At 41.3% G+C, this 27,819-nt stretch overlaps 1 protein-coding gene and 1 non-coding gene across 2 annotated transcripts; one reads left to right on the top strand and one right to left on the bottom strand.

Annotated features, from left to right (window-relative positions):
• Positions 1-1,655: 1,655 nt before the first annotated feature.
• On the top strand, positions 1,656-8,774 carry LOC122712152. Its single transcript, XM_043931555.1, has 5 exons — positions 1,656-3,108; positions 3,563-3,693; positions 3,986-4,226; positions 4,662-5,463; positions 5,735-8,774. The coding sequence occupies exons 1-5, from the start codon at positions 2,301-2,303 to the stop codon at positions 7,176-7,178; spliced, it is 3,426 nt and encodes a 1,141-aa protein (XP_043787490.1). The 5' UTR covers positions 1,656-2,300; the 3' UTR covers positions 7,179-8,774.
• Positions 8,775-23,974: 15,200 nt separating this feature from the next.
• Positions 23,975-24,046, bottom strand: Trnam-cau. The gene has a single exon. It is a non-coding gene; the product is annotated as a tRNA-Met (tRNA).
• Positions 24,047-27,819: the final 3,773 nt, after the last annotated feature.

The raw sequence follows: 27,819 nt of genomic DNA, 5'->3' as shown, positions 1-27,819 counted from the left end.
TATCCCTTTCCATCATCATCCACGCCTCCGTTTCTTTAAGTCTCGCACAGGCTAATAGATTCGAACTTAATCATGATAAGATAGAGTGCAAATTAATTATGCAAATACCCTCCTGTTATTATTCCTTAATACACGTTAAGAATAAATCTCATCTAAAATCTCGTCGAGCTTTACTTTTCCTCACTTATTTCCCGATCTTTCTTTCTCAAAAGCGACGATTCCTCTCGAATCTCTCGACAAAATCTTCTCGACAAGTAATTAGATTTCTCTAACATCCAAAGATCTCTTTCGATATCCTCGTCGATTTTAGTCGAATTAAAATTCGATTCGAAGAAAACACGATTCGATTAGGCAACAATTCTTTTCCAGATACAATTTGTGTTGCGGGCGAGGCGACGTGTTAAACGGGGGCTGGAAAGTGGCTGCAGGTGCTGTTACGTGGTTCGTGACTCGACGCGTTAACCCGGCAGCGTGGCGGTTTTCGTGGTGGAGAGCACGCGCTTCTCCTCCCTGTTTGCGAAAGGGTAACGTTTTCTCGAGAGAGCGACGCGAAAATGTATGTAATTGAGATACGAATGTGGATTCTTCGAGATAGCCAAGCGGTGCTGCGCTCTCGAATTGCCGCTCTCGGCTGCTTCTGGGTGGCTCTGCGTTGAAACATGGCCGGGATCGAGATGATCCCGTCGCGACGGAACCGTTATCGCGGACAGATATCTCGGGGAGAGTATAAGTTTGTTTACACGAAACAACTACGTTTTGTACAAGAGTGACGATATTTCCTCTCGACTCTTTCATTTTTCATCCTATTCTCGAATGGAATTTTGTACAAAGCCTGTTGTAATATATCCCACTAGAGAGAGAAAGAGAGAGGGAGAAACTGGATTTTTCCATGGCGCAGGGCCACGATTCTTGATAAATATTTCTCGAAATGAAATAGCGAACAAGCGAGGAAAATATTTCAGCTTACATCTTTCGAATCGATGTTCACAGAGTAGTTGAAAAAAAGGATAGGTCTTCAATTAGAAATAATTGCCTCCATCGAGGAAAGGAGAAAAATCTGAATGAATGAAGGGGATGATCGATTTTAGTCATTCTTATAATTACACGACATCATTAATTTGGATCAATTATACGCTTATTAAAATTCACGAGAACGATAGAATTATCGAGCCTGCATGGAAAGGATGTAATGTACCTCAAGAATCCGTATCAAGTACCTCTGTTGTAACTCCATTGTTCCCCCCCTCGCCTTTCATTTCTACAATTTCATCATCGCAATTAAATCCTGAAAGAGAGTCATTTTTCTCGCCAAGAGGAATCAACAATCGACCCTTACCGCTCATCTCATCCCCCTCCCCCCCTCGCGCGCGAGACGACAGGTGGAAAAGAAGATTTGCCTCGATCAGAGGGGAAGGCGAGAGCGTTCGATACTGCTTCGAGACGCGAGCTTCGCGGCGCGAATGAATCGTGTTTCCGATTGTTACCGTGTATAAAACCGGAATGTATCCGAATCCACCCCCCTTGCGGAGCGCGAGGGGTGGTAGGGAAGCGAGTAGGGGGTGAGAAGAGGGGGAGAGCAGGACGATGGGGGTGCAGGTGAGAAGGGAGGGGATGGCAGCGTTTCTGCGCAACTCCGATTCCGCGTTTCTCCCCTGTCCCTCGCCATCTGCTGGAAGCTGGACGAGTGAGGAGATGTATTGAACAGGCTGAATGCGCGTGCAGAGATGCGCGAGTATCCGCGAATTCCCGGCAGCACGGGGCCGCAGTCCGCACAATAAAGAAAAAAATTGCCACGGAGTTGGAGGGACGGAGAGGCGGAGAGAGAGAGAGAGAGAAAGATAGAGAGAGAGTGCACACCGTCCTAATCCTCCTGGACGCCGAAGAGGCAGACTCGATTAATAGTCACGGTCGCGAGAAGAGAAACGACGTCGTCCTCGTGCGCTCGGGATGAGACGGCCACCGTTGTTACTTTAAGCGGAGCATCCGGAACGGAGAGCATCCACACCGTTCAATGGGCCACACCGCGTCCGCCGATTATCGTCCCGAGTGAAACACGTTTTCTCAATTTGTGACGCCGACGTTTATAATATAAATCGTAATAAACCCCTCCCTCAACGCTTCTTCCATCCGTTGTTCCTCGTCGAGTCGAGGCGAGGCGAGGCGAGGCGAGGCGAGGCGAGGCGAGACGCCACCTCTGTTCGCGCGTGAGTCGAGTTCGTTTCGGTGGATCGGGAGCAGCGGCGGCGGCAGCAGCAGTGGCAAGAGGCTAGCTAGGAAGCTAGCTAGGAGAGAGACGTTGGATGAGAACAATGAGACCGGGCGGGATCCTTCTGTTGCACCTACTTCTTCTGTGCGTATTTTTCCTCGCCTCCGAGGCGAGGCTCGGTCAACAGGCAGCCGACGACGACGACGACGACGACGACGATGACTGGGACGACGAGGACGACGAGGACGACGAAACGGACGAGCAGAGTTATCAGTCGAAGCCCGAGGTGGACGACGACGGTCGCATATACAAGAACCCGAGGAACTCGCCGTCGGCTGTTTGCCCCAGGGACGAGGGCCAGGCGGATCTGTTGGGTCAGAAGTGTCTTCGAAAGTGTTCAACGGACGAGGATTGCAAGAGCAAGAAGAAGAAATGCAGATGCGACGGGATTTGCGGGATGTCTTGCATCAAGCCCGAGAGAGAGTGTCCGGTGCTGAGCGACATCCAGCACGGTGTAATGACGATGACGGGGAAGTTGTTCGGCGATCGGGCGCATTACACCTGCGATCCTGATTACTACACCGTCGGCCTGACCGAGAGAACGTGCAGGGGCGACGGTAAATGGACGGGAACGACGCCTTCCTGCAAGAAGGACGCGAGCTCGTTTTGCTCTCAACCGCCCAAAGTGAAAAACGCGCGACACAACGCGCCCGCCGAGCAGACCACCTTTGATCTGGGCAGCGACGTTCAATATTCCTGCGATCACAGGTATACGACTACCGGGATCAGGAAGGCCAAGTGTTTGATGATGGACAGCGTTGCTAGCTGGTTCGGGCCTGATATCACATGCGAGCCGAAAGTCTGTGGACCTCCCGCGGATATCGCCAACGGATGGCACGCCGGTACGTATATTTTCTTCCTTTTTTTTCTTTTTTTTCTTTATTTCAGGACACGCATGGATAGTTTGTCTGATTGGAGGGAAGAGATATCCGGATCTTTGTCTGGTGACATTGAATATTAAGATTGATAAAGAATTGATACTGGGATGAAATTTTTTGTACGAATAATTCTTGGATCTTTGATTCACTGTTATGCTTGCTGTTGTTTTATAAATCTTTATTTTTATAAAATTCGTTTCTCGAGGAATCAATAATATTTTAATGTTCTGTGTCGTTGAATTAAAGAAGAACGTGCATTATATCCGTATTTAAGAAATTGATCCCTTCTTCTAGAAAAAGATAAAGACTTTCTTTTCTTAATTCAATAAAAGTTTCGCATTGTCGTTATTCAATATACCTGGCACACTTAACACTTGTAAATATTGTCACGCGAGATCACGTTGCTTTTTGTTAAAAGGTGAATGTTACACGTACGACTGCCGGGTGTCGTATCACTGCGCGGACGGCTACGAATTGGTTGGCAAAGCGGAAAAATTGTGTTTGGAGGATGGCACATGGACCCCCAAAGAATCTCCTCAATGCGTCCAAGCAAGTATTTCTTTTCCTTTTCTTTTTCGACAATCCATATCTCTGATAGTATAGAAATAAGAATACAATATAATTATATCCCAATACATATTATTAGTCCAGGTATTCCAAACTAATGGACCGAGAACATTTTGCTATCATCCCTCTATATAATATATATATATAGAAATGACCCATTTTGTTCCAATTTTAAAAAAGTATCCCACTTTTTTAAAAAACTCTCCTCCTTTTCCTCCCTTCCACGTTCTCGTGCACTCGTTTCTCTTCGAGCCAAGAAATGTTTCCTGTTCAGGTTACAACGGTGCAATGCCCGAAACCGGAGAATCCAGTGAACGGGAACGCGGTGTACACCTCGTATGCATACAATTCGATCGTGTCGTACGAGTGCAAGTACGGATACACGGTGATCGGCGCAACGACCAGACGTTGCGGGGCAGATAGAAAATGGACCGGAAAGACACCTACCTGCCAGGAGATTAATTGTGGTTCACCTGGTGTCCTGTACAACGGTTGGATCGAGAATATCGAGGCGGGTGAGTCGCATGATGGGACAACGAAGGAAATTCTTTATCAATAATCACGAGCATAACTGTTACGAGAATAAAGAAAATCGAAAAAATATTTTTTTTACCGCAGAAATGGAACAAGAATTTATCGAGGAATTTTTTTAATTTAATATCGAGATTCGATATTACAAACTTTTAGATTAAAAATATTTTTATATTCCATTCCGCTTTCATATATTCTTCGTTCGAGAGAAACGAATTATAAATTTATTCGTGTTAATTACACTTCCCCTGTTTCAAACACAGAATATCATACAAATTATTATTCTTCTATTATTCTCATTTTTATAAATTATTAAACCATCAAAGAAAAAAAAAAAGAACAAAGCACTCACGAATTTCAAAAAAAAAAAAGACGTTCAAAAATTCTCCACTGACCTCTTGACACGCGCATTCCAACAGGTACCGGCCTTGGTGCGAGCATAATTTTCCGGTGCAACGATCACATGAAACTCGAGGGAAATACCTCGTCTGTCTGTCAGATCGACGGAAAATGGCGTTACCCGGTGCCTCAGTGTCTCGCCCCGTGCGTGGTCCCGCAGATAGAGAACGGCAACATCACGGTGGCGAGCCACGACAGGGACCACATCAACAACGTGACCGTGGTCGAGCATGGCGAGAGATTGCTGGTCTCGTGCGAGGAGAATTACGAATTCGCGGCGAACAGCACGCCGGTGGTTTGCAATAATGGCACGTGGTCCATTGTTCCGAGTTGCTCGCCGGCCAGGTGCAAGCAGCTGCCTAGATCGCCGAAAAACGGGATGGTGATAGCGCCCAAGACCGATCACGGGATGAAGGCTGTGTTTAAATGCAAGGACGGGTTCGAGATAGTCGGTGGTGGGCCGTTGAACGCCTCGTTTTCGGTCGAGTGCCAATACGGCAACTGGATCGGAGACATTCCCCATTGCAACCAAGTGTACTGCCCTTTTCCCGGTTTCATCGAGAACGGGAAGGTGTTCTTGATGGGCAACATGGGTGTCTACGATTACAGGCCCTACGTGAGGAAGGTTGTGAACAACAAGCAAATTATGTACGACTGCGACAAAGGTTACGTGTTGGACGACGGGCCCACTGGGGCAACTTGCATCGGGGGCAGCTGGCATCCCAAAGAGTTGCCCAAGTGCATCCCTGGACAACATCCCAGGCTCAGATGGAGCAGGCGTAGGAGGTCTGTGAACGAGGAGGATCTCACCATGAATTACAGGTGAGTTACAGGAAATATATTTGATTCGTGGATTTCGTTAGACGAGTTTGTGGGAATTTGAAAAAAAATGAAACAGAATTCAATGGTGTTAATAATCGAACGAATAATAATATATGATAGAATTTGTTCATATTTGAAATATAGGAAAGGAGAAATAGAATTTATGAAATTACTTTACACGTGATTATTGTAATTAAGAAAATAGAGATTTCAAAAAAGTTCAATGATAAAATCGTTAAATCTGTGCAAATGGAATTAAATCTTTTTCCAGAAAATTTATCGAGTTCTTCCGCAAGATCGGGAAGAAGTTGCTGCATCTGGAGATGAACAAGGGCAAGGAGCACAACTCGAAGCACAAACTCGAATCGAAGAATTCGAACTCGAGCCGTCACGACAACACCACGGAAGCCCCGTCGTGGAAGAAGCATTCGGGCCATGGGAACAGGTCGCGTCTCCGCGAGGAGAAGATGATCGACTTCCTGAAGATCGTTTACCGTAAACTGCAACGAATCGACGCGAGGCAATCCAACAATTCCACGAACGGGAGCATGCACGATCTCCTGAACGCCATGAGCAAGAACTTCTTCCACGTGGATCTGTCCGAATCTAGGCGAAACAATTCCGGCAGAGGTCGTTCGGACTTCGAAATACGAAATCAAAGGGAATTCATCAAACTGAAGAGGGAGTTCGAGAGAATAATGCGGTTCTACAACAAGTCGATGCGTTGGAACGAGAAGCAGAATCGGAAAGATTCGAAGAAGAAGGGCCAGTCTCACGGGGAGAAGGGGAAGAAATCGAAAGACAAGAAGAAACACCGTAAGAATTATTACAAAGGATTCTACGAGTTCGTGAACAGTTACGTGACCGAGAAGTTGTCCATGCTAGAGAATCGAAACGCCACCGAGGAGTTGATGAGAAACATGAAGATCGACAAGTTCACGGTACGTAACGGAACAACGTTCACAGTGGGCGAGATGTACGCCTTCTTCAAACATATCATAGAAGCCAAATTGAACGACACGACGGAAGATGCGACGGAAGTATCGACAACCGTGTCTTCCACGTCCACGGGCGCAACCTCCACCGCCATTCCTGGCGGTAACAGCAGCAGCGGTGGCACAGTGGCGCCACCTAGCAGCGCGTGGACGAGCAGCAGCACGACCGCGACGCCGGTGACGGTGGGGAAGGAGATCGAGTCGCGGAATAATCGATCTTCCGCGATGCCTCGCAACGAGTCCTCGGTGCTGGACAACGAGATCCCTGCCAAAGAAGGAATGCCAAAGCACCGCAGCAAGCGAATACGAAACGCATCGGAGGACAGTGGTCCTCCCCGTCAGAAGAGGAGGCTGTTGTCCCTGAACGACGTGCAGGTGGCCAACAAGGGGAACACCGACGACCTTGTCGGCTCGTCGCCGAGGAGGAGCGGGAGGAAGAGGATCTCGAAGAGGTCCAGTGCCTACGACGACGAGAGGAGCAGATTGTTCACGTTCAAGGAGTTGGAGGCCCAACAGCAGAGCCGCTCGAAACGATTCCTGCCACCGTCCGAGCTCGATAATCAAATTTTTTTAAAGAACTTATATCTCCACGCTTACGAGGACGAGTATCGGGCGAACGTGAAACGCTCGATCGTCCACGCGAATCGTACGAACGAGAAGCAGGAGCCGGCCGTCTACAGGAGGCGCAAGGGTAACCTGGACGCGTACGAGATCAAGTGAGACGCGTACGGTTTTCATTATTGTGTTGTGATAATATTTGGCGGGAAATTTACTGAGGTCATTAATAACGATATCAATCGATTTTTAGGCGAGTATACATCATATACGATAGGATTATAATCGTTGTCCCTCGTCGATGCGCATTGTAAGACGTGTATCGCGCTTTTTTCAATGAATCAATCTTTTTCCATTTGCCAAGTCTCGGTGTGTGACCCGACTCTACGGATCGGGTTCGATCATTATTCGACACTTATTCGCCGCGATGTGAGCTGATAGAAAGTGTTTTCTTTCTTTCTTTTTTTATAAGCAATGTTGTTTAAGTATTGTTTCATTTTTGATTTCTTTGTTTTTCTTTTTTTTTTTTTGTCTGATGTGATCGTTGATGGTTAAATGGACGATTACTGATGATGTCTTTTTGTATATTTGACGTGAAAAGTAGCGCAGCATGTAGCGAAAAGAATTCCCCCCGAGCAGCTTTGAAAACTTCGTTGAAAAGAAGTGGATTGAAAGTTTGGGTTTTTTTTAATGTCGGCGATATTTAAAAAGACTGATCAACTTTGAATTTTTAATTCGTCAGGCATTCTTCCTTCGGCCCGTAATATGAAATGAATTTTGAATTTTTGAGGAGAGAGATTGTTAACGAAAAATTTCATTACTTTCATTGATCTGTGATAATTCTTCTTTTGGCGAGCTCAATCAAAACACGTTCGAAGAATGAAAAAGAGAGAGGAAATAATCAAAACGAGACGACGGATTTCAGCTGCGAGGGGTGAAAATATATTTTAGATATAAAGCAGTCGCTGGATATAGATAATCGGCAGCGCGAGACGTTTATTTTCGAAGTAGTTGAACAGCTCGCATCGCAAAAAGTATTTTAAACTCTTCGAGAAATTCGTATTAGTAGAAGGATATGTTAAACGTATTTTAAGTATATCGTGGAAAACGCATTTGAAACAAAGATGAAAATAACGATTAAAATAAGAAATAAATAAATAAGAAAAAGAAGAAGAAGAAGAAGAAGAAGAAGAAAAGAAAAAAAAGAAAGAGAAGGAAACGAGTCAAGAAAATGGAACACGTTTTTGGAACTCGATCAAAACGATCTTCCGTTATATAATCGATTAAGTTTTCACGAACCGCGAGGCTGTGTTTGTTAAACTATTAATATCGATTTAAAAAAATAGGTTTTTTAACTGTTATTATCGGAAAGCATTGTGTGTGTAACGTTGTATATAATACATTCACGTTGATTTCACGTATTTCTCCTCCTCGGTTTCATACCAAAACGATAAAAATATATTATAACGTATACACGGTCGTATCAATACACCCGTCCTCGTCTCTTCGTAATTAACTTTTACTTACGAACGTTTCAAATCAACCAAGTACACACATTCGAACCATTTGTATCGATCGATCGATCGAATTTTGTCACATGTACACACACCCATACACATATTGCGAATCAAACTTATACACGACACATATTATACATACAGACACACATACACACACACACACACATTCGTGCATTTTTATGAATGACAAGCCATGAACAAGTATCATTAGTGAATAATAAGTATTATGATACGAACAATACTTGTAACGTGTACATTATTATTTCCCAAATTATCTTATTTACTCGTATTTCTTCATTTAATTTCCCAATTTTTTAAATATTTCAATTATTTCTTTTTGATTTAATTAGTTATAAAAGATTCCAAATAATCTTCATATTCAATCTATTTCTCTTGAAGTTAAAATCTCTTCCAAATCCAAACGTCCATGACGAGAATCTACCTAAAAAAAAAAAAAAAAAAATCAGAAAAGAAAAATCCAAATCAAACAATTAAATTGATTTTATATAAACGACAAATTCTCTCTTAGATTATTTTCTGAATAATCTCACTCGATCGATCGAAACTTATTTATTAAGTTGTAAATGAAGTTTGCGTTAAATAAAAGAGGACGGAGACAAAAGTGACACGCGCGCCACGCCTTGGCGCGGCAATGAAACGAATATAAAGCCGTCTCTCTCTCTCTATCTCCGTCCCGCTTCATCTAACCGAAACCTCAATTATTCCTTATAACTAAATAAACAAGCCTCGATCGAAATTTTCGTACACCAACTTTTGTGTTTATTTTAGTCTCTACCGTCCAAAGATCTCTCACAAATATCAATATATACATATATACACATATATAAAAAGCCAACAACCGAAATGTGAGTAAAAAAAAGGAAAAAAAGAAGAAAAATAAATAAACAAATAAAAGAGAAATATAATAAAACCTATCTATCATTGCTTTCTCTCACTCTCTATTTCGCAAGACGCTTCTTCACTCAGAGATCCTTCAGAGATCCAAGTCTCCGTTAAGAATTCGAAAGTTGGCGTGTGCCAGCTCCCTGAACGAATGCTCACGTATATTTCATCGCGGAGTATATTTCGATATCTGGTGGATCGATAGCGTCCAGAGTGGTAGCCGCCGAGTGGCCGATCGCTGATTATGCCGTAACATCGCAGGTAATTAAGTCTGAAAATAAGCGGAGCCTGAAAAAAAGGGGCGCGGTCGTGGAACGCGCGCGTAATTCGCGCGTATCCCCTTCCACCCCTCCCCTCCCTCCGCCTGTCAATAATCGAGCAGTGTCATTAATTACGGGCCAATTATAATTCGGCGTGGCGGCAACGGAACCGTGTCCAAGATGTTATCTGTCGTGAGGCGAGGCGGCGGCTCTCGTTAAACGGCATCCGTCCATCCGGGGGTTCGGGGAATCGTGTTAAATCGATTAATCCCACGGCCGACACGCACATTCGTTATGATAAGAGAGGTGTGCGGTTGCCACGGAAGGTTGGTCGAAAGCCGTTTTATGTGTTATGCACTCGACCGATGTGTAAGCGCGATAATAACGCAATAAAAGTGAGATAGGGGGAGCTCGAAGATCGGGAGGGAGGGGGGGGGGAGGGATCGAAGAGGATGGGGCACGCGATGATTGGTAACTCGTAATTGGGACGTGCGTTGAGATACGTACGTGAGAGGAAGAGGTTTATGGAAGAGATTTTTTTTTTTTTTTTTTATATTTAAGGAACGAATCAGCGACGTTTTCGAAGGATGTTATTTTGGAGATTTTTTTTTTCGAAAATTGAAGGGGATTGAGTGTGAATGTTTCTTTGTTTCTTTCTCTCTATCTTTTTTGAAAGGGCGTATATATAGGAGAAAGGGCGAGAAGAGGAAATGTGAGGAAATTTTGTTTTGGAATGTTCTGAAGGTTTCATGATTTTTTTTTTTTTTTTTTTTTTTTTTCCTTTGCAAATCCCATTTCAAATGAAGGGTATGTCTGAAAAAGAAAGAAAGAAAGTATTTAAGGAGATAAAAATTTAATTAAGAAACTTATATATCGAAGGATCGTTTGCATCTTCAAATTGAATCGCTTGTAAGAGAGAACGTTCACAACGAATCAAAGTATAGTTACATCACACAAACGTTGGCCCAGTTTCATACTTATTAACATCATCATTTCTCTTCCCATGCTAATGAAGCAGGATATTGAACATCGTGGCTTCTTATTGCCACGTATTATACGTATCACGAACGATAAAATTGCAAAAGACTTATGCAGCTTTCACTATCTTATGCCCGTATTATACAGCACTTCGACTGTATTTAAAATATGTTTCTCGATTATCGAAATGCATGCTAATATTTTTTTATGTCTTCAATTTCGTCACATTTTTACGTATCTTCGATTTAATTAAACGAATCTAGATCCTTCTAGATCTTTCTTTCAATAAATTTTCTACAATTTACTTTGATAAATTTTACATATATATAGATATAAGCAATTGTATTTAAAGACTAAAAGAAACGTATCGTCATTGCATAGACAAAGATCATGACGATATCTTAATAGAATGGGACATTGTTAAGATTCTTATCTTTCTTCCTTTCTTTCGATAAACTCTTCATAATTTATTCTCAAAGATTTCTTCTTCTCTTCTAATACTTTCTTTGCTTTCCTTTCCAAAGTCTGTTTTTTCTTCTTAAAATCTTAGAATCTTCTTTCTTTTTCTTCCTTCTTCAAAGTCTTTTCTCCATTAATTCTACTTTTCCCGTTCTCAGAAAAATCCACTTTTCAAATTCCCTATATAATCTAAAATTAAAAACTAAAAAACTTCCATGCTTATATACATCAAAATCTTTCTCTATTTTCGAACAAAATTTCCCATTTGTTTCGAAAGGAAAGATAAAATATATATTTACAAATTCGTGTTTACTAATATTGTCGAACAAATTTTCCATAATCCATAAACCCAAAGAAGATATAGATAGAAACGCCTCGATTCAAAGGGCAAAGGTAGCGTACACGGTGACAATACGTCCAACAAACACGGGGGCCACAAAACTAGCTCGAAATCGATAAACGTGTGGCAACGTGCTTAAACACCATGCCATTGGTACGCCTGCGCCTAACGAGAGGAACGAGGAAACGAGGAACAGAAAGGAAAGGAAAAAAAAAAGAAGAAGAAGAGGAAGAAAAGAACACACAAGCACACACACACACACACACACACACACTAATTCGTTTAGCGAGGTACGCGCCTCGGTCATTATTCCAGTTCATACGACGATGATTATGCGGTCAGTTGATCCGGGTGTTAAACGCGCTAAAGACAAGAAAGGCTGGCGATAAATGGCTGGTGCTGCTTCGACTTTGTCCTCCATTAGAGCCCTCCACCGTGTCTCCTATGTAAACTTGGAACGGTAATCTCGAAAAGTAGCGCTAACGATGAGCAAACGAAAGTCAACCGAGAAACAGGAAGCGCCAAATGCCTTCCTAGGCTGCCTTACTTAGATTGTAATCTGTTACGTGAACGATTTTCGAAATCCAATTGCAAATTGGTTCGCTCTTCTCGCTTCTGGTCGTTTATTGATAGATCGTGGAAAGTTTAATTTAATTGTATAAAGATGACAATGAGAAGGAGTATAAAATATCGAATACAAGTAATATGATATAGATATAATATAGATTCTTATTTCAATAATATTTCAATGTAATTCTGTTTATACAAAATTTAAATTTGAATAAATTTAATATTCGTAATATATTCGTTGAAGTTAATAGATATTGAAAGATTTGGTAATCTCTTTGGAATTTTTATAGTTTAAGTTCGTCCTCTTGGGGAATGGGGATGAATAAGGAGGACTCGTTAAGGTACTTGGAAGTTTATAATTGTCAGGAAGTTGGAGGAAGTTAATAGTTTCTTTTTTTTTTTTTTTTTTTTGTTTCTTGATAAAAATATATGGATCTTTTTCATGGTTAAACTTGAATTAAAGTTAATAGCTTTCTCTACTTTCGACCGTGTTATTCTCCCAGGTATCTTTCATAATTCTAAATTAAATTATAGTTAATAGATTCTTCTCTTATATTTCTCACGTAGGAAATTCTTTCTTTAATTGAAAACAAAATAAACTTTCTACAATGAACATAATAAAAAAAAAAACGATCATACATACATTCCCTTTTTTATGATTTCCTTAACATTAACATCATAGTAACAAATTAAATTTATTACATACATAAAAATTTAATATTTTGATGCACCCCTCTCACAAATTTGACATATCACTCACAACATCTACCAATTTATACCGTAGTAATCTCGTTTCATACACAGATATCCATACACAATCTTCTCCCAACTTAAAGCACACTTCATCAAATCCAATAACCCAAGCTCTCCAAACTCCCCCATCCCCGCCTAATATCCATTCACCGAAGAAAAGCTCCTTAAAAGCAATCCTCGACTCACCGAAACGTGGCAGAAAAATTTAAAATCTCGCCTCCCCCGTTAATTCGACGAGTAACGCTCGTATCACCTGCCATCGAGGAGGAGACATCCACTCGAGACGTTTGGGGAGAGCGGATCGATCCGTGGCGAGAAAGGGCGCGCTACCGTGGCCCATCCATTCGACGACGAGCCCTCGAAACGTTTCTAAAACGGCGACAATGCGGCCGAATGCCCCTCCTCCCCCCCTCCCCCCTTCCCAGTCGGCCTGTGATAATCTCATTGAGGAACGAGAGTTAAGCGGCGACGGGCTTCCTGCCAATTGAACCGGCCAAGTGTCGCCACGGAGCAGTCAATGCCGCCACGAAATTGCTCCCGGTGGTTTCGCTCAATGAAACCTGGACCCCGTTATTCCGGCTCGAGGATTTGCCTAGATAACCTTACGGAGGACAGCCAAGAGTTACCAGTCGGATCCATTGTACTTTTTCCAGAGCGAAAGGAAGGGAGGAAGGGAGGGAGAGAGAGAGAGAGAGAGAGGAAGAGAGGGTTTATGAATGAGAATAGTGGCGGCAAGAACGGCCACTAATGGATCGGAAACGCGGAGAAAGGGTTCCGGAGTCAGCTTTGAATCGCACGAGGACACAATCGGGATTGTGGTGGGATTGCTCCACGACCAAGTTTCTTGGAAGTTGGTGAAACGAGCAGAGGATCGTCTGACTTTTAGAATGGCCGATTTGCGAATAAACGAGTTTGCGGGGTGGGCGTGTGAGAGGGATTGGATGGAAATTTTTCAATGTACCATTGGTGTATATTTACAAGAGTGGGTGTCATTAGTAATCTAGTTGGAATATTCAATCCGAGTTAAATTGTTTCGACGACAAACCAGAGTTCCCAATTTCCTTTAATAGTATAGCATACACTTTTACACACCGGCTCATAGTCGCCATCAGAGGCTACCAACCCGACTATCGTCTGCTTCAATTCCAGCTTGGAAGCCATTTAAACGATACGACTCCTTTCGCACCTATTCTCACCGTCCGATGCTCTTTCGAGAGGAGACCACAATAAAACGGTTTACCCCATAAAGGGAAGCCGGCCAAGCAATCCGAGTTACGCAGAGCACCATTAAGGTCTCCCCCTCTTTCTCCTGTTAACACCTCCTGTTGCCTTTCCACTTTTATCGTTCTCTCCTCAGCCCGTTCGAGTTACACGTTCCACAGAGCATCGTTTGCACGTGCCGGCAAATTAGCCAGCTGCCGTTTCAGTAAAATCCGAGATTATAACACCGTCTCTCGTCACAGGGGCCCGATAACTCGATGCGCCTCGAGAGTGGAGACATCTGGCGAATCTCCTCGAATCGTTGGAAACCCTATCTGTACGACAAAGATGAGAGGATTTTCGTCGAGGACTGTATCGGCGGTACTAGTTGATCGCGTCGATATTGTGGGTATATTATCACATTTCTTCGATTCTGAAACTGAAAATTATTTAAAATAGCATCGAAAGGAAAACTGGACTCGACGAGTATTTTATTTTCTAATGCTGAGATATCTCAACAGTTGATCCTGGGAAGGAATAATCGTGGCAAAATTTTACGAAATAAAATGGGTCGAACAGCGAGTCCAACCTTTTCGATCCAAGTTTCGAAGATTTCTAGGAAGTAGAAAGCAGAAGAGAGGACGGCTCGTGAATTTCGCGCCTAATGACCGCCTGCTGCGAACTTGCTTTTTGTCCCACTCCCTCATGTATTTGCCTCTTTTTTCGATCTTAAGTAGCCGCCTGATCAAATATAATCGAGGGCGTGCGGTGAGCTACGATCCAGAGGAACGGGTTGATAATTAACCCCGGTCGGATAGAAATACCGTCACTTTTAGAGAGATAATAAGGCGAGAATGCGAAAATGGCATCTCATATGCATACGAAACCGATAAATACGGCTGTGTTATGCCAGCGATTAAATTTCAACTCGGGCCCGATTAAAAACCGCGTAAAATGGCGGATTTAAGGCCATTAAGATTGTCCCCGGAATATTCCTTCCATTTGCGTGCATCGAGCAGAATTGTGTTGGCCGACAATGGTTGGCCCTCTATAAATAGAAACGAACTTTTTTGATTGCTTTTCGGAAAAGCAAAAATTATTTTTATCGCTTTATTATATTTTTGATTCATCTAGATAAGTAGATAGAAACTACTTAGAATAATTTTATAATTTTATCTTATGTTAATAATTTAAGAATTTCAATGAAATGATAATAAGGAAGCTTACTATAGGATACGATAGAAATTGGGATAAAATGAGATTGACTTTTCATTTTTTTTTTTTTTCAGATAATTAAACCATTCTATATTCGTCATTAATTCGAAAGTAAATTGCCAATGTTCGAGACACGTGTATGTAATCGAAAATAAAATCAACCCTCTTTCTTTCTGAATAACCAATACTCGAAAACTATAACTTCAATCAGTGACTGGTTTCAGAGACTGCTTTTCACTCGACCATACAAACGCAATATCCGAACAAAAGGCGCGAAGAAGAGAAATCGGTCGATTATTAATATCCAAAATGGAGGGGGACGAAACACACACATACATATACGACATCGACGAAAAACGATTTCGCGTGAAATCGAAGGCTTGTTTCAGTTGATGAACAACAACAGATTCACTTAAAACCACCGCGTATGGTGTGATTCTCCTCGTTATTGAAATTAAACCGGCGTGTAATCGTCTGGTTGTCGGGCACCTTAAACGGCGCGCGAGGGGAATCTGCGAAATCTTCCATTTGTAGGACGACGACGGCGCTGGCAAGCTGCGACCGCCATATTTGGCGACGCCTCGATAAATCTGCGTCGAAAAGGGGCTGAAACGTAGCCGACCAGCAATTTCCACTCGCTTTGCTCCGCTTTATTCTTCCTTCTTCGACCGTTTCCAACGTCGGGACCGTCCGCTCTACATTTTTGCGATCGTGCCAAGTGTTTGAGGATTGTTTACGCTCGAAAGGAGGCCGGAGGAAGTAGAAAGCAACAACAAGCTTGATTGTTAATTATCAACAATTGATTGCTCTTCTTTTTTTGTCGACGTTATTGTGAGTTAATGGATCTTTCTTGCTGTGCACCCTTCTGGATTCTTGGTGTCGGAATAGGAAGGTGTGGATCTTGGTAATTGGAAAGGATTGAAAGAAAAGGGATTGAAATGAATGAAGATTTATTATGATTCGCGTGATCGATTGGAACAGGTACTGTGTTTCTGTGCAAACGTTGAAAATTCTAATAATTTTGTCATCTCATATATTTTTATATTCTTTTGCGTTTCTGTATATTTCTATATATCTTTTTATGACGAATTTTCATTATTCAGTTTATTAATAATTAAAAATGTTTTAATAATAAATTTGCAAAAATATTTCCATGCTAATTGAAAATGTTTCCTCGGATATCGTTGCAATAATAATTAAATTAAATATTGCAATGTAAACAACGAGTAATAACAATTAAAATGTACAAAGCATAGTATAGAATACAATATTAGAATAGATTTTAGAAATCAAAATAAAATGAACGAAATCATTCTCTTAAATCAATCACAAATCTCTTTCGCAAATTTACACGTACTTAACAATCCAACCGTAACAATTTAAAACCGAGATAAAGAAAATTTACGAAAATGAAATTCCACTCCCGTTAATAAATCGAGAAACGAGTAGCGAGATAAATGCGTCCCACCTTTTCATTATCGAATCGACATTGAACGGTCCCAAGCGTATAATCCTTGATGCGAGCAGAGAGAAAGCCAGAGTTACCGTCATTAAATTAATTCCGAAATAATTGACGCTCGTTCCACTCTCCATCCCCACAGCGGCCAATTCCGGTAGGCCCCTTTTTTTGCATAATCGATGAAGTTGCCTAAAAGTTAATCAAACAACGATCTCTGTGCAAAGAGTGGCGAAGAGATTTCCAGCGAGATTTGTTTCGCGTACGATCGTCGATTACGCGAAAAAGGGTTTCGTTAATCGTCCAAAACCTTTAATCCTTCCCGAAACGAGCCAATTCGTAGTCAATTGAATGGACTCGATTAACGTACGGTTGACATAGCGTTGAACGAAGAAAGATGAAGTTTCAAAGTCACGGTTACGAGCCATTTATGTGACGGTGTATCGATTTCCGGGTGATAAAGTTCCGTTGCGGATATTGATATAATTTGTGGAACGTAGTTGGTTATTATATATATATATGGTATTAAGGAGTGAGAGGGATCGTGGGAATTGTTGAATGGAAGCTGTTTCATCGATCGAAGAGTATCGTTGGAAAGGGTGTATTTATAAGACGTAATGATTTTTAAATTTAATCGTGTTTACATTGACGTTTCAGTTTACCGATTTTCGAGGCAATTTTTTAAATTTTAAATTGATCGACAGGTTACAGGATGAGAGTGATGTTTGGTATCGGCATAAAATATTTGCCTTCCGTTTGAACGTTTCACAAGTACATATTGACTTGTCATACGATATATTAATTTTGCTTATGGATTTTTCGAAATTTTTTTCCCTCCCGTGTTAATATAAAATAATATCATATATTCGTCGAAAGATGGTATATAAAAACCGCGAGAGGATTAATCAATAGCAAAACTTAATTTACCGATATAATCTGATATAATCGAGAAGCTCTTGAAATAATTAAACGAGCCGATAGATTCAATCTCCCAAAATAAATTAAATACACGTTCCACGGAGGCCCGAATCGGCGAAGGAGCGCGACTCTAAGCCTTTCAATTGCCTGAAATTAATCGAAACCCTTTCGAGGCTCCATGGAACGGGTCCAATTTAATTTTCCACAAAGCGGTTCCTATATAAAAAAAGAAAACGTTTCAAAGACCAAAGACCTCTTAGATGAAAATCGGGAAGAAAGAGAAAAGAAGAAGAGAATTTTCCAAAAGGGGGATCGCGAATTGAAAATTCCCACGATTCAAACGATTCGTCACGATTTCTCCCGATTCGCCACCTTCTCGTGAGTATTTCTCAGTTGGACAATGGGACTGGCTCGATCCTTCGATTCGAGATCGTGTCCAGTGGCCGTGTCGAGGGGAGGCCATCCTCCGCTCGAGCGGACCTCTCTCATGGGCGGCCCCATGAATCATGGGATTTGTAGATGAATTAAATCCCATCGGGCCCGTTTTCAATTCGTTGGCGCATCGTCTAACACGGGAACGATCGTCGTTCGTGCGGAGCTGCACGGTGGTCCTAGCTTTACGCGTCGTAGTAAAGTACCGGTCATTGTGAGGTGAATCCACCCCTTGCCTCCACCCCTTTTCCTTTCACTTCGCGTTCCTCGCCTCGTTGCTTCCTAGGCCGCGTTGCGCCTTTTTTTCTTTCTTTCTTTCTTTTTTTTTTTTTTTTTCTTTTTTTCTTTTTGTATAACCGGATTTAAGGATGCACAGGTGGCACGGACGCGGGCTTGCACGGCGAATGGAAATGAAAAACGACGCGGCTCCGTGGGACAGATTAATCTGAAGTGACCACGAATTGGACTGGCTCGAGGCGACTCGACTGAGTTCGCTGGCGGATTTTTGCGCCCGGGGGATCTTTTGTGAACGGCGATGAATTTTAAAAATTGATACCAGCGGAATGGATTCTTGAAATATCAAGCGTCATGCGTGAATTATCGGAAGGTTATTTTTATCACCAATTTCTCGGAGTAGAGGCGAATGGTTCTCAAGAGATGGAAATTACGGCGAAGTTATCTCGAACGTTGGAACATAGAATCGAGAGGAGGGAATCTTCGAAAAGGAGAGGAAGAAGAAAAAAAAGAAAGAAAGTTTATTCCGTCAAATCCAGTCAGTGTTTCCGGCCCATCATGGTGATTTCCTGTCCCTCGAATTTCGTACAAAACCATCCAATGTCCGAATATAAACGAAGAAAATCTCACGGTTGCGGAGAATCGTGGCCACAAGCGGCCCATTCATCGGCCGACCGTCCCAAGGTACAAGACTCGTCATTATCCGTTGATGAAGAGCGTCGAGAACGTTGACGGGCCGCACACTCGTTGGGCGAAACAACGCGCCCTTTCAGCCACGTACGGATCCGAGCCGCGCGGCTCGAGAAGCCGATCATCCAGTTCGAAGATAGAGACAGAGGATCGCGTTGTGCCGGTTTAGCTTAGGTTAGGGTTCATCGAAGATCACCAGAGACGTTCGAGAGTATCCAACAAGGACATCATTATGTCCTTCGATTCGAAAAAGGGAGTCTCAGAAGAGTTGGCTCTCAAGATTAGACCACTCTCTTCTATACCGTTCCTTTTATTTTTATCCGTCCTCTTTTTCTTCCTCTTTTCCTTTTTCGCCTTCTCTCCGTTCCCACCTCTTTACATATATATATATATTTTTCGTTTCTCTTTTGCATCTCGACGGAATCACGGACACCTGCCCAGCATCCAATTTCGAGGAGAAACGAGAATTGAGCCACTCCCGGATTCGAAATGGTCCACGACCGGCCGACCATGGGATACTTATCGCGGGGACAGGGTGGATCAAATCGAAATAACGCGGGCTGTCGTGACCAATTCCCGTGGATGGGATTCCCCTTTCGACTTTCGTGAAATAGATACTACCATCCCGCCTGGACGCGGCCGTCTTTCTCCGTTAATTGGGAATAAATTGGATCCAATCTAATTCGAATTAAGGCAGGCCCAAGATGTTTTTTCTGTGGAACTCGGCGGACGGGGAGTGGCTTTTCTTCGAAAACGAGGTACTACGGGTGTTGGATTTATTCCAATATACATATACACACACATACACTGTTTCACATTTTATGCTGATTGGAAACTCCAATAATGGAGTTATTCTTTTCAAATTGATACCCCGGCCCTATTTCGCTTTCCTCTTTTCTTATTTCACCCTCATATTATATATTCTTGCCTTTATTCTTACGTTCTTCACTCTTCTAAATTCCATGACGTGAGCGTATGGTAGTTATCTTCTAAATATAGAGACTGGTCCCTGCTTCTTTTCTTCGAGCTTCGTGATCGAAGAAAATTGATTTCTTTCTTTTTATTTTTTCTTTTATTTCCTATCGATTCTTTCGAAGAATTCTTCAAGACGAACGTTTTTTTGGCTTATCATTATTTTTAACCTGTTTCCACAAGATACCAGTATGTCGTACTTTATTTTTCGTAACACTTTCATCCAACAAATGATTCCAAAAATGATGAAAGTTCAGAAGAATTTTCTTTCCCAATCCTCCATCGTTCAAAGCCATCTTACTCCATTATTCTAAATTCTTATTACCGCCACTAAATAAAACATTGCCCAATATCCCTTTTAAAGCACTTTCGTTCCGTTCACCAGAGACATCGTGAACGGGGGGGGGTCATCAACGGGGTCGAGTTCACTCGAAAAAAATCCGGATAGGACAGGAAGTGGCGCGTATCGAAGCGGCTCCTTTTCCCGTGAAAACGGGCCGGGATCCTCCTCTGTCGTAATAATAGATCATAACACGAGGGCGACCGTGTAAAACGCGGTGCGGAGTTTCGGTTTTTACGACGGGGGGCAGGGGGGCCCTCGGCATTTTTTACGACCGGTCGAAGGCTTTTTATTTCGAAAAAAAAAAGAAGGAAAGAAAAGAGAAAAAAGGGAAAAAGAATTCCACGACCGGTCGCGCCGCCGCGAGATAAAGCCTTAAATTTTTCGAGGAACGTATCTCTCCCCCGTGGCTCGGATCGTAAAATCCGATGTTCGCGCCGGCGACGATTGCGCCGTGTCGCGAACGACACAAAGGAGGGGTCGGCTATCGAAAGTGTTAATCAAGCCGCGAGGCTGGCAAAAGCGGAGGAACCGTATTACGTTGCGGAATCGTCGGGGAACGAAACGAAAATTGTGGAGAGGCGAGGTTAGATTGGGCCAATTTCATCGTGGATCGTTGCGTCCGAGGCGAGTGTAAAATTTTTTCTCATTGATTGATACGTTAATTGATAGTTTATAAGTAAAAATGTGTAATAGTTTATAATTAAAAAAAGAGGGACCAAGTAAATGAATCCGATTATATATCTTTGGACGATTATCCTATAATTTTAATGGAATAATTAAACACAAGTTTAATTGTGTTTCGTTTCTTTGAATTGTATCCGTGAAAATACACGAATTCATTCTTTCACCGAGGTGTAAAAAAAAACTTTCCCTCAACAGCGGTCGAAATAACCACCTTCGTATTTAATCGATCTCTCATTACTCGCAAAAATACTGAGTTCCAAATCTCGAATCCAGTTCCCCAATTAACGCGAAGCGGAAAGAAAGAGACCAGAGCGAAATCTGACAAAAGTGTTTCGTTCGCTTCTTTCGCCTGTCACGCCTTTTCCTGCGAGTCCCACGAGAGCTAGTCCTCGGATGTCGTTCCTCATCGTTCAAAATTATAATTCCTCCGTCATATACGGGACACGCTCGGTATATAAGAAAACGAGAAAGAAAAGGCAAATAGAAGGCAGAAAGGAAAGAGAAGGAGAGGGCACGTTTCAGAAGCGCGCGCACGTCCCGAGGAATCCGTGTGGAGGACAAAATAGTCGCTACTTGATGGCGACTTAACGTGATTTTGAATGGTGGCTAACGACTTGGAGCCGCGTCATGGGGCACGGAACGCTCGTGGCGTGCCAAATAATACGGAGTCACGCTGAGCAACGTGGATCCCGAGGATCCTGACGGTGAACCAACCAACGCTCGAGATAATATCCTCCCACACGGCCGTCGTTTCGCTATTCCTTGGTCCTTAAACTCTCCCCTCAACCTTCCTACGTTCCGTTTAAATCCAACGCAACAACACAATGAGGCCCTCGCCCGGCCTCGCGTTATCGCGAATTAATGCTTTTTTCCCCCCTCGAGTTTCTTATTAGGGGAGATGGAGAGGAAGATAGCCTGGAACGATTCAAATGTCGCGCGGCACGAAGAGGGATAATCGTGGAGGCGCTCGCGTCATCGTCGCTCGGTTGATAAATTGTCCCATTTGGGTAATGAAGTAATGGAAATGGCTTGTTCTAGCAGTTTGGTGGAAAGTAGCTTGTACGTTTTGGTGGCTTGCTTCGCAACGGAGAATTGCGTTGGAAACGCAAAACGGGTTGAAACGGGTGGATTTAATGGTAATTTATGGTACGCGAATTTTTGAATTTTCAGATTAGCTTTTGGTGAAAATGTTTGAAAATTACGGTGGTGCGGTGAATCGAGTTAGAGTTGAGAGGGAAAATTAATGATGTAATTTTGGACCTGTTGTATATTTCGTTTATGGATATCGATACAAATTTGAGGATAATAATTGTTGTGCGGATTAAATTTATCGATCTGCACGAGATGAGGATATATCTAATTGAAATTTGATAATAATGATCAATTTGGTTATTGTGAAATTTTCGAATCAATTTATTACAAATATATTCGTTAAAATATCTTAAAATCTCAAGTAACGAAAAAAAATGGTTACTGTGCTAGAATGCAATTCAAAAAAAAAAAGAAATATCTCTGAAGAAAATATCCTCGTACAATTCACTTCCCTAACCTGAGACAGCCCGCTGAGTCCTTGTGATTTCTGTAAATCCTCTAGCTCGATCCATGCTGGTATTAACTACACTTCAAAGAGGACGATTGATCTATTCATAATCCACTATATCAATATAATCTCTCGATCGTTCGAGTTGTCATAGATCCTGAAGATAATTATGATGACAATAATATATGAGGGTGGATCTTGAGACGTTACTAAGAGTTCTTTTCAAGAAAATATAAATAAAAATTTTTACTTCTAAATTAAGAGAATCACTTGTTCAACAGATATGATGAAATTAAAATTTTTCAAAAATTAATCACGTATCTTAAATAGAAAGGAAAAAATTTCAACACTATTATATTTTAAATGTAATTCAAAAATAGATTTGTATAGAGGATTTCTGTTTCAAAAAGATTGCCAGATTGGTTCATTTCGTGCGATAAAACTTTTTCTCCCCTCCCCCCCCTCCAAGATTCTTGATAACAATGACTTCTATCAAGGTTCAGAAGGCTATTTCCGATCATTTCCCAGCAGGAAAATAATAAAGCACACCTGGGCAGAGATTGCCTTCGGATTACAGAAAACGATTCCGCGAGACAGGTGTAACTCTGGACTGGAATCATTAATAACAGAGATAATTTGTTGGAAATAATCTTGGCTTAGGTGCAACGGTCGATCATTCGAGAGGCACAATAATCCTGCAGTGTCATTCATTCTCCGCTATTTTTTTCAGTTACTTTAATATTTCCTTTCTTTTCTTTCACTTTTTTTTTTTATTATTATTCTTTCACTAAATGCAATCTCGACAAATTCAAAAATTTCAAATCTTCTATTCATTATATTCATCGTTTATGTGAACGAACAGAAGGACAGAGGTTCGCAGTGATGCAAACCCATCTATTTTTCGGCAATTTTTCAAAAATGGGGGCTAGGAGGGGGATTCCTCCAACTACTGGACAAAGTAGTTTGTCACAATTGTTCCCCGAATCGACTCGGCTTATTCCACGCACAGCGCAGTCCTTCTTTACATGGTCGAAGTCGAAGACCCCTCACGGTGAAAGAGTAACGGACGACAGAGGGACGAGCGCGTGACGCTGCCTGGGAACATCCGTTCCCATTGTCCGACAAAAACTCTCCAGAAAATCTAAACTCGCATAATCTGATGCCGTGATCGAAAGCTTGTCGCCCAAGTTGTCGAACGAAACGTGACCAGACCTTTAGAACCGTACAATAAATAAGATTAACGTTCATCATTTATCTGTTGGCTCAAAATAAAATTAACATCCCATATTATCTTTTCTGAATAATGAATACCGGTTAAAGTAGAAATGTTGAATATTTCTCGGCATTTGCAACGAAAAATTTCCAATCGAACCTCGTCTAAACAAAATATTCCTGTTCCAAATAAAAAAAAAAAGAAAAAAAAAGAAAAAACGACATTGCGAACAAACATTATTCGTAAATTCGCAAATATCAATATAATAAAAAATTCCACCTTAGCAGAGCGTGGTTTCGATCCACGGACCTCTGGGTTATGGGCCCAGCACGCTTCCACTGCGCCACTCTGCTTCGATGCCACACAACGTTCGAGAAAATTTCTAGAACAACGAGAAAGAAAAAAAAAGAGAATAAAGTCTTGGCGAACAATCGAAATTTCAACATTTCTCGTCATTCTTCTCATCAAGCTTCTCGGTTCGAATCGAAGCTTTGGGGGAAGCTATTGCCATTAAGACGTCGTGTGTTAAATCGACAGCGTTGAGCGCGTGTATAACTTTTGTCGTGAAAGGCAAGGACGAATGAAGTTGTTTTAGGACCTCGAGACAAGTCGAGATAGCCTCGCAGAGGAAAGTGGTCGACGAAGTTTGTTTTTATTCGGCTACCGGCGGAATCCTCATCCTCGTGTACACGATTCCTTTGACGGATGGCCGTTCCGGTAGTACTCGTTGGAAAAATAATATCGTCCCCTTGCGAGCCACAACGACAAGGATGACGAGAACGACGTCAAAGCGTCGCTTTGCTGTCCAGGCACGTCTCGGTTGTCTGGAGACGTTCACTGAGAAAATAATCGTGCTTTCCAGTATTTACGAGCATATAAGTACACACATACACAGTCGTATCCTTCATGGAAATCCTGCGAGCCATCGTTCGGGATCGAAAGTTTATTTTTCGATGAGAAGTCAAGAGGAGAGATGCTACTTCCAGAAGGCTGACTCTTCCGGCGGAGAAGTTTTTTTCAGCTACCGAATTGTGTTTCCTTGAGGGAGATTCGAAAAGGATTTGTGTGTATTCATTTTTAGTTTATTAGTTGATTTTCTAAATAACAGGATGATCGGAGATTAATTTTTTAGGATAGGACTTTACACACAGAGTTAACGTGTATAGAGTATATATACGATGATCGAAGTATCGGGGAAAGAACTCGAGTCAGAAATTTATTTCTATAAAACGTATAATTTTATACTTTGTATATTTTAATTTTTATTTTCTAAAATTCTATATTCAATATCGTAGACATCCTTTATTTGGCACCAAACTTTCACCAAATCTTACCAATATTGGATAGAATTTTATAATATAGAGTTAACACGTATAAAATATATGATTAAAATACTGGATATTTTTCCAATCATAGAAATTTTTCTCTGTCGCAAATTTATTTTTTCAGTTTGTTTATCATTTAATTTGTTTTTTAAATAGCAGAATGATCGGAGATTAATTTTTGATGGAACTTTAACACAGAGTTAACACGTATGGAGTATACAATGATCTACATATATTGGATATCTCTCTAGTAAAGAAATTTATTTTATAAAACGTATAATCATAATTTTATACCTTGTAAATACATTTTAATTTTTACCTTCCAAAATTTTATAATATCGAATAAACGACTTGTATCAAATATTAGAAAACATACATAAAGCATATGATGATTAAAATACTGAATATATTTTCAGTCACAGAAATTTTTCTCCATCGCAAATTTATTTTATAGAACCGTATATTCCATGTTCTATGGACATCTTCGCCCGGCAAGAAGTCTCATCTCAAACCTATTCTCCAATTTAGCTACATTGAGCAAATATACAACAGTCGTCGGTTTCCTGGTACTCCTATAGAATGAAACAATCATCCAGGTTGTCCGATCCACCCGTGGATCTTCAACACGACGTTCAACAATAACGAAATCTTGGTTGGACAAGGAGAAACTGTCGGAGAGCCGCGACAATGGGCGCGTCCAATGTTGGTCCAACTTTTGACCGATTGTGCGAATCTAATTGTCCACGCCACGGTACCGGAAGACGCCTTTTCGCCTCGAGCCTCGTTTTAACCGCGTGATGTCTTCTTTGACGCGTGCGTCCACAATGGACGACCAACTGGATCTCAATGGAGGCCGCGACGGGGAATTGGAAACGCGTGCCAAAGTTTCCGAAACATTCCACGTTTGCGGGAGACGCTTGTCGATTTTGCCGGCCACCCGGCAAGCCCCACGAGACTAAACCCCCTGTGAATTTAAAGGACCAGACGGATGTAGGATTTTTCTTTTTTCTTTTTTCTTTTTTCTTTTTTTTTCCCTTCTTCTCTTCGTTGGGGAAAAATGTTGGAACAGAATTGTTGCGGATTGGAAAACGGCCAAACGGGCGCAGGTTTGCGTTATCGAGTCGGGATCTCTCCTTTCGAACGGTGTGTCTGAAACTTTGTCTTTTTATTCTTTTATCCCTTCGCCGTTTGCGAATTTTTTTTTCGACTTAAGTTAATTTTGGACACTTGTTTACGTTTGGAAATATCGAAGTTTGGATTTAAAAATCTGTCCCCGTTTATTTGAAATTTGGTTTGACATTATACGATGAAAAAAAAAATGGTACTTTAGGAAAGAAATATATTTGAGTTGGATGAAGGTAGGCAGAAAGTTTGCAGAATCTGGAAAAGTTTTAGAAGATAAAAAAGAGAACCATTTTAGAATACCTGGTAGAAAAGTTTTATGATTTGGTTCAATACAACTCGAGATTGAAGTTCAAAGAAAGTTTAAGGAATCAATACTGGTAACTGGAAATGACATTACAGTTATTTCTTTCGAGCTAAAGAACGCTTAAAAAAATTTCAACTTAGAAAAAAAAAAAATCGAAGAGATAAATTTTAAATTATTTAATAATATTAAATACACTGAAACTTGTTCTATCTTTCATCTTAGAGTCACTTTAGAATTCCAGACCACGATATTAACACGTTTCGTCCCATCGGCAAAGGGTTAACAAATGACAAATGGCCGAGTTCGTGCTCGGAGGGTGTTGTCCTATTTACGTAACGAGGTGTCTTGTAAACAAAGTTACTTGGACACCATTAATCTTTCCCTCTACGTCGAGCACGGCCGTTTGATAATGCCGTGAACGTTATAAATAAATGGTCTGGAAATTATAAATAATCTCGGCATGAATCGACTTTCTTTCGAACGTGTAAATAACACCAAGGATAAAAAAGAAGCTGGCACAAAGTGATTCTTAATTGCCTGTCAATATTCTTTTTTTTTCTTTTTTTCACGTTGTCTTCCTTTTTTTCCAGTCTAGATTTACCTTGTAAAGCATTTACATGTGCGATGGGATATGGTCGGGGCAGGGCGCTGGGTGTATCGATTGATACAAGAAACTGGGACAAATAGTAGGCGCTTTGTGAGCGAGGACAGGTTTGGCATGTGTTGCAAGTATCAGATTCATAACTTGTAATTTATTTTTAGTGCCAATCCGTTTAAATTGCCCGTGAAAAAATACTGTAGAAAAGATAATAGTAAAGAGAAAAGGAATAAAATATTATATTTCATTCTTTACACGTATAAGATATTAAAAGAATTATCCAATTAATTATTTGGAGATAGAAATTCATAGGTTCAAACTTGATAATTTTTCAATTCAAAAAAATTTTCTCATTGCTAATTTTTATAGAAAACAATTTAAAGGAATTGACTTTAGATACAACGTAATAAAGAAATTGATAACAAGTATATAACAAAAATTTTTTCAGACTTTCCTACAATATTTTCCTACAACACAATAAGAAATGTTAGAGTTTGAACATAAGAACTGATATGATACCTGTAATTGCCTACACTCAGGCGCAGTAAAAATGGAAACCGAGCAATTACAAACCTAACCTATCAAACATTAAAAACTGAATCTTTTACAGTTATTTATACCTTAAACTATCTCGTTTCTAAAAAAACGCATCAAAGAGAGAAAGAGAGGGAGAGAAAGAAAAAAACACGCCACATTTCAGCGTGCACACCGAGCGTAAAAGAAGTTGGAATAACGTCCAAGTCCGGCTCCAATCCCACTTAAATCAAATCGCGT

Source organism: Apis laboriosa, unplaced genomic scaffold, assembly GCF_014066325.1.
Source record: "Apis laboriosa isolate Shangri-la unplaced genomic scaffold, ASM1406632v1 scaffold19_cov150, whole genome shotgun sequence".
In the NCBI taxonomy this organism is placed as follows: domain Eukaryota; kingdom Metazoa; phylum Arthropoda; class Insecta; order Hymenoptera; family Apidae; genus Apis; species Apis laboriosa.
This window is presented reverse-complemented; position numbering and strand designations above follow the sequence as displayed.

What these genes read in the sequence shown, in the direction of transcription:
- LOC122712152 (XM_043931555.1), top strand. Translation starts at nt 2,301, where the DNA reads ATGAGAACAATGAGACCGGGCGGGATCCTTCTGTTGCACCTACTTCTT. An exon ending in CGCCAACGGATGGCACGCCG is followed by an intron (nt 3,109 to 3,562) that starts GTACGTATATTT and finishes TTTTGTTAAAAG; the next exon opens with GTGAATGTTACACGTACGAC. An exon ending in GATCTCACCATGAATTACAG is followed by an intron (nt 5,464 to 5,734) that starts GTGAGTTACAGG and finishes ATCTTTTTCCAG; the next exon opens with AAAATTTATCGAGTTCTTCC.